Source organism: Talpa occidentalis, unplaced genomic scaffold (genome assembly GCF_014898055.3).
Source record: "Talpa occidentalis isolate TD23 unplaced genomic scaffold, MPIMG_talOcc4v2.1 talOcc4.3, whole genome shotgun sequence".
NCBI classification, from domain to species: Eukaryota; Metazoa; Chordata; class Mammalia; order Eulipotyphla; family Talpidae; genus Talpa; species Talpa occidentalis.
In genome coordinates, this window is record NW_023603184.1 from 19103239 (window position 1) to 19110331 (window position 7093).

General features: G+C 41.1%; 1 protein-coding gene across 5 annotated transcripts in view; it reads left to right on the forward strand.

Moving 5' to 3' along the window:
* CCDC34 (coiled-coil domain containing 34) overlaps window positions 1-7093 on the forward strand; it is a 111350-nt gene that overhangs the window by 76260 nt on the left and 27997 nt on the right. Inside the window, exon 6 of one of the 5 annotated variants that reach the window (XR_008553470.1) lies at window positions 4488-5497. The exons of 1 other annotated variant lie outside the window; for it this stretch is intronic. Coding sequence is in view for 3 of the 4 variants with exons in the window: in XM_054699318.1 (XP_054555293.1) it covers window positions 4488-4502 (15 nt within the window). In the remaining variant the exon portion in view is untranslated. Of the gene's footprint in view, window positions 1-4487; window positions 5498-7093 lie in introns of those variants that run through there. 3 more of the 5 variants (XM_054699318.1, XM_054699322.1, XM_054699323.1) reach the window with 3 other exon arrangements.

Consider the following 7093-nt stretch of genomic DNA (forward strand, 5'->3'; position numbering starts at 1 on the left):
CTATTATATTTTCTTTTGTAAGGTATTTTCCTTAGAATAATTATAATACAGTTAGTTTAACCACATATTTTTTTTCTCTATAAGGCACACATCTAGATATGTAGAGAGTGATGTAGTTAAAGGAAGATAATATTATTTTCTGAAAAACTATGAAACTTGGCAATTATTTTAATACAGGCATCTCTTCGCTGGGAGCCAGTCTTTATTTGCATGAACTCTGTAGCTTGTGGTCTTTTCTTGGTAATGTTAACATGGGGCAAATTCCTCCTGGTGACATGTTTTGTGTGCCCAAGAATGCAGCTACTGGCGTCTCACAGGAATGTAAGTGTTGGCAGCCCCCCAACAGGTCTGGGGCTGCCCTCCTGCTGGGGACTGAACTGGCTAGGGTGGAAACCAAGACCCTCCTCTGTGCTCACTTTTCTCTCTTGCAGGCTACTGAAATAAACAAGTAAACTTGCATTTCTGCTTCTATGTTAAATTCATCAAAATATTGGTATAGCCAAAGGGAAACAGTTGTCGAAGCTCCAGAGGTCTTAGAGATTCATCATTAGACTGATTAACAATCATAAGATTCTGGGCTCCTACTGATCACCGAGAAGGGTGACCTTTTTTTCCTCTTTATTTTTAAGTCATTCCTTAAAATGATATTATTTCTGGCCCATTGGTCAAGTCTCTACAGTTTCAAAAGGCGTGCTCTCTAAAACCCAAGCTCTTCTGCATTACAAATAAACTGTTACCAGGCATCCCTTAAGTAGTAGCAAGAGCTGTTTTTGCTTCAATCCATAGCCCAGTTCAGAAGGTCAGACATGACCACAGTATCTCCTGTTATTTCAGGGCTCACATGTGTTTGCCTTGGCGTCATTTCTCTGGCATTTGGTTTCCGTTATTTTTCCATGGGTTTGGCTTGCAGGAATCAAAGAAGCATATTCTAAAAAAATAAGTGAAGTTCATAAAGATGAAGTATTCTAGACTGGTGGTGACTGGCCACAGTGGTAGGGAAGGCAGGTCTCCGGGTTTACGTTGAGTTGCCTGGTGCTGACCCTACATGGCACATGTGAGAAATGACCAGGGCGCAGGGTGTTCCACTCCACAAGATGGGCCCACACCCCCCTCCTGTTTCCCCAGCTGTGCACCAGCACAGCTCAGCTAAACACTCAGGATCGGGAGAACCTCCCTTGATGAAGCGTTTTCCACTGTTGTCAGTGGGAAGAAACTGTGATTGGCCCATTGCTATGAGTTGTTTGGGTTCCTCTGGGAGCTCTCTGCAGAGTATTGTCTGGGAAATAGGTATTCTCTCTGTATAAGAAGTGATTAAAATCAGTACCGTGGGGCTGAACGAGCACTAGAGGCCCGGGGGTTAGATTTTATCAGCTTGTAGGTGCCATGTGGTAGGAGACGTAGGTGGAATGGAGTGTTCCCAAGCTTGTCTGCACTTTGGGATCTACTGGAGAGTTTTAAAAACTCCCCAGACCTGTGTACCACCTCAAGAGTTTGTGATTTAATTGGTCTGCAGAGTCACCTGGACTTGGAGCATTTCAAAGATCCCCGGGTAATTGGGAACCACTGATGTGGTAGTTAAGAGCCCACACTTTGAAGTTGCACTGCCCTGGTTTGAATCCCGACCCCAGCATTTAATAACTGTGATTTTGACCAAGCCATGAAACCTTTCTGAGCCTCAGCTTTCTCATTTTTAATATGGGCAGAGTCTTTTCTTTCTTATGTGGTTGTTATGGAGAGTGAGTATAAACATAATACATTTTTAATACTAAAAATGCTGCATCAATAGCTAGAGATCCTGGGAACAGTGCAAGTGCTGCCCTTTCTTAGACCTCATGGGAGAGTCATTACTATGGGTTTTGAGTTGTATTTATCTGGATTTGGATCTTGGCTCTGCTGTGTGGCCAGGTTAATTGTCTTTACCGCTAAACCTTCATCCCCCTTGTTGATAAATGGGGATTTGTTTTCACCCTACAGGGTTGGTATGAGGAGTAAGTGCTTAGAATACACAGCATTTCGTTGAATAGTAAGAAATTAATCTTTTTGGTAGGTTAAAATGATAGGACTGGGCCTCCCTGGTAGAGCAAGGGGTTAAGTCTCAGCACTATGAAGCAATCTGCTACCACTGCAAAATGAGTTCCATCCCTGGCCAGGGAGTTAACCCACATGGTGCAGCAGACCTCTCCTGTCTCACAGGCTGCTCTCCACCCTGTGTCTGATGAATCCTCTCATCTTCTTCACACCTCTGGCCTACACCCCAACTCTTGTATGCATAAACAAATCTTTTTTAAAAAATGGTAGCACATTTGCTCAACTTAAAACAAAGTGTTCAAAATGTTAGTGGTAATAATGATGATTACTATTAATCAGTATGACATTGAGGGAATTATTTTATATCAGAAGGCTAGGTTTTAGACTCTATACAATGGACATATTAAGATTTTGCCTTTATTATAAACTTAAATGAGATGGTATTTGTGAAATCACTTCAAAAATTATAAAACATGAGGAAATCATGATCAATTAAAAATGATCTTGGAGATGGGGCGTCTCACGGGGCATCAATGGTAAGTATTCTGGGAAAGTTATAAGGGTCTGTCTGCACATTTGGAAACGTGGGAAGGGAATTGAGTCACACAGAAAATCCTTGATTTGGGGGATTCAGACAGGAAATCATTTTTCAAGCCTGCTCTAAGTTGAGCACCACTCAGGCGTCATGGAGAGAAGGGCAGTGAAGTGTCTCCAATCTCGGGCAAACACCTCCTGGTTGAGGAGATGTGGGCTTTCTGCATAGTAATGACTGTTACTTACCTAATGCTTACCTAACTTATCTACACAAATTCCTTACGTGCATTATCTGATTTCATCCTTAGTGAGGATCCCAACTTTGTGTAGAAGAGGGAATTATTTTCCCTATTTTTTACCAGTGAGGAAATGGAGGCAAAAAGAGATTGAATCCTATGTCCCAGTCACACAGTCATAAAAAAACATTTAAAAGATGATGATTGTGAGAAAATGAAAGTTCAAAAACCATGGCAAATTACAGCCAATAATAGAAAAACCTATCTAAAACTTGTCTGTGCTTTCCGAACTGTCACTTTTAATATGGCTTTTTAACTAGCCCATAAACACTTCTCATAGAAAATGTCTCATGGCTTATGCTGAGGGCTGCTTACCCATGGCTTTTGGTTCTTAGCCTCATTTCATCCTGCCACATTGGGTGGCCTGGGGTGGGAAAAAATAACTTCTCTATGTCTATAGTTTCTCCACCTATAACATGAGTCTAATAATGCCTCCTTTGAAATCAGCTTGTGGGGGCTAATTATCATAAAATCATTTTTTTGGTGCCTCTGATGCAGCCTGGAAACCCAAAGGGCCACCCAGACTTCAGCCCTGTGGTAAAATCGTGGCTTCCCTTGGACAGAGACAAGAGTATTGCTTCTTGGTGGGCTTCCAAATGCTCTTGCTGTCTGCTCTTTGTATAGGGCCGTGCTGGGGCTCTTTATTCACATGTAGCATTACTTGGAGTAAGTGACTATAATACCCTGCAGTCAAGGAGTAAGTGATACCATTTATTATAAAGTTACTTGGGAAACATTTTCAACTAATAAGGATCACTAAGGCAGTGGTGATGTCACTTGATATGCTCATGGTCCAAGAGGGAGATTACTGTTCCATGGAGGAAAAACTTACAAAGGATTGACTTTCTCTCAGGACAGAGACAGTGGCTCTGTGGATTCTAGAGTTTGTCTTTCTAGAGCTTGGTCTAGAGTTTAGCAACATAGGAGTTTGTCAGAAAGGCCAGATTGGAGGCCCCACTTCAGGACTGCTGAAGCAGATTCTGTGTTCTAGTAAAATCCACTGGTGGCTGGAAGGCCCCTTATAGCCTCAGAAGTAGCACTTTGCTTTGAACTACAGCAGTGACAGCACAGTGTGTGATGAAGCTGGGGATCCAATTGAGGTCTGTCAGACTTCCAAGCCCAGGTTCTGTCCTCCCTGCCTTTTACAGGTGCTGCAGCCTGGACTGACTTGTTGCTGAAATGCAATCTGCCCTTCTGATAACAAAGCCTTTCCATGGCTGTGACTATGGGGCACCCCTCGGTTCAGGAGACTTCTAGATGAGAGCAGTTTTTACGGAAGTGTGTATAATCTTGTTATTTTTGATATGTTGCCTTTATTTGTCCAAATACTCAGGATATTTCCTAACTTGAAAGAAAGTGAGAGGGCGAGGACAGAGTAGAGAGAGAAAAGAGAAATGGAAGAAGAGGAGAAAGAAAAGAAAAAGGAATCATTTGAGGAAAACCAATGCTTATTTTAACAGGACTGCAGTTATCCTGTAGTTTATCTTGTTGGTGGGATAAACACATTTTTGTTCTTTTTTTTAGGGCTAATGTTTTATTTCAGAAATGTTTTTAGATGATCAGTGATTGAATAGCCCCCAAACAATTAATTCCTTTTTTTCTCTTCCCTTTGAACTTCTTTATTTTTAGAGACTCTTAAAATGACCTAACCAGGATGAAGTATCTAGTAAATCCGAAGATTATCAAACAACTTGGTTTTGACTGTCATGCTCATGAAGCTGCACATAACACTCACTTTTAAGATAATTTGTACTATACCCAGAATGGTCTTTGAAAACTGCAAATTTGAACTGATGAAGTCCTCGCTGTGGGCATTTGCTCATCAATCATGTTACCATACAAAGGCTAACAACAAGGTATCATGTCCCACCTGCTAGAAGCACACAATATTACCCAGGAGATGTCCTTAATATAAGGTAGAAGCTGAATCTTGTCAAGATTCTATATCTACGGGGAGGGAAGAGCACAAGGGACTATGATGATGGTTCATGGGTGATGTGGTAGTGGGAGATTTATGGAGACTACACCTGAGGGGAGAAATCAAATATGGTACAAAAATGAACAGCAATGTAAGAAAATAAAAAAGTTGATTAAAAGAAAAAAAAAGCATTAGGAAAAGAAGATTCTCTATCTAATTTCCAATGTACAACTAATACAGGAGTCATTTAACCATCACCTCTGTCTTTTGGCCTCCCATGTCACTTTGTCTTAGAATCCAGCTGCCATGCTAGTCCCCGGGCAAGCTGTGTGAAGGCACTTGGGTTGACAGCTCCAGCTGAGTTCCCAGCTGATAGTTGTCATTAGCTGTCAGCATGTGAATGGGCAAAGCTGGACACCCAGCTGACGTATGAGCACAACTTCAGGAGAGACCCCAATAAGAAGCACCCCAGTGGGTTGATCCCAGTCAACCCATATAGATAGTAACAACTGTTTTGAGGCACCAAGTTGTGAGATGATTTGTTCAATAGTGTTATGAACTGAATGTATTTTCAAATTCCAAATTCAAATGTCAAAGTCCTGATCTACAATGTGATGGTATTAGGAGATGGGGTTGTTAGGTGGGAATTGGACCCTCATGATGGGATTAGTGTCCTTATAAGAGGAAGAAAGACCAGAAGGCGCTTGCCCGCCTCCTCTCTCCCATGGGAAAATACAGTGAGAAAGTGACTGTTTGCAGGCAAGAAACTGAATTATCACCATGAACCAAATCCCCACACCATGACCTTGGACATCACAGTCTCTGCAACTGTAAGAAAGAAAGATCTATTGAAGTCACTTGGACTTAAATAGTATTTTGCTATGGACTATGGTATTTTGCTATAGCAGCCTGAGCTAAGACAATAGTCAGCTCAGTATACAGTGCCCCATTGTCTGTGGAAAAGGAGGCATAGTGAGGAGACTTAGGATGCAGATTCCAGGTTATGGATTTGGGAGAGTATCTGAATGATGATTTCTTCAACTAGGGAGAATGGGAAGATGGGAGGGCCAGAAGACATAAATGTCTTTCATAATTATCTTCATTATATTTATTTTAGGAAATTGGCAAAAAAGTTAAATTCACTGCATAATTATTTGTCTATAGAGTTGAAATGGAAAGAGTGAAATGAACGTGGAGACATCCAGAGGAATGATTTGGCTCTCTGGCTGTGCTATGGCCTATTTATTCATTCATTCTAAACATTACTTGTAATCTTACCACACAGAGCTAACCTCTCATTATTTATTGTTGCTCCCCCATCTCCCAGTGTTATTTGTTCTTTGTTCTTTACAAAATTACTAGGAAAAGTCCCTCCCCTCCCCCAAATCACTTGAAACATACCAGTCTGGCAACTTTATTGGCGAAGATTTAACTCAAGCTCTTAGACCAAAAATATCCAACATGAATCTCTAGCTGCAATTCTGGCTTCTTCTGCAAAAGAAGTAAACAGCAATGTTGGGAATGATTTGTTTTGGAAAAACAGCTTATTGTTTCACTAGCCCTAAATCTTCAGGGAAATCCTGGACAATCATCCCTGTGACAGAATTCCTGGCCTGTGACACAGGGGCAGTTGAGGTTATGCTTTTAATTCTCTCAAGAAACAAAATTCACTGAATAATTATCTGTCCATAGAGTTGAAAGAGTAAAATGAACATGGAGACATCCAGAGGAATGATAGAACTTTCTGGTGGTGCGATGGCCTATTTATTCATTCTTTTATTCTTGAGGAAATATCTGTTGAATACCCACCTTGTCTCAGGTACTGGGGTAAATGCTAGAGACCCAATGGTAAGCAAAACAGTCATTAATCCCCCAGTGAGGGAGACAAATCACTAAGCAAATGGTTCCACGTGTGCATACATAAATACTATGTTGCAAAAGTCCATCAATAAGCTGCTATTAAATGCCTACTGTGTCCCCAAACTTGTGCTTAGTGCTGCGAGAGTGAGTGCAGGCTAACCCGGCTTTCATCTTCAGCACCATCACCAGCCTACTGGAGGAGCCTGTGCTCTCTGCAGTGATGAAGACCACATGTGCTCACTGTGCAGTGCACATTTGATAGGACAGGAGATTAAAAAAGAAGTCAGTTTTGGAGCAAGCAATTTTTACATTGGAAAAGTAATGCATGGTAAAACACATTCAAATAGTAACATTAATAGGAAATTGTCTTATCCCAACCTTTAGATAGAAGAGGTGTTCACAGTTTTTTGTGTATTCTATGAAATCTTCATGCATTCTTTTTTTTTTTTTTTTTTTT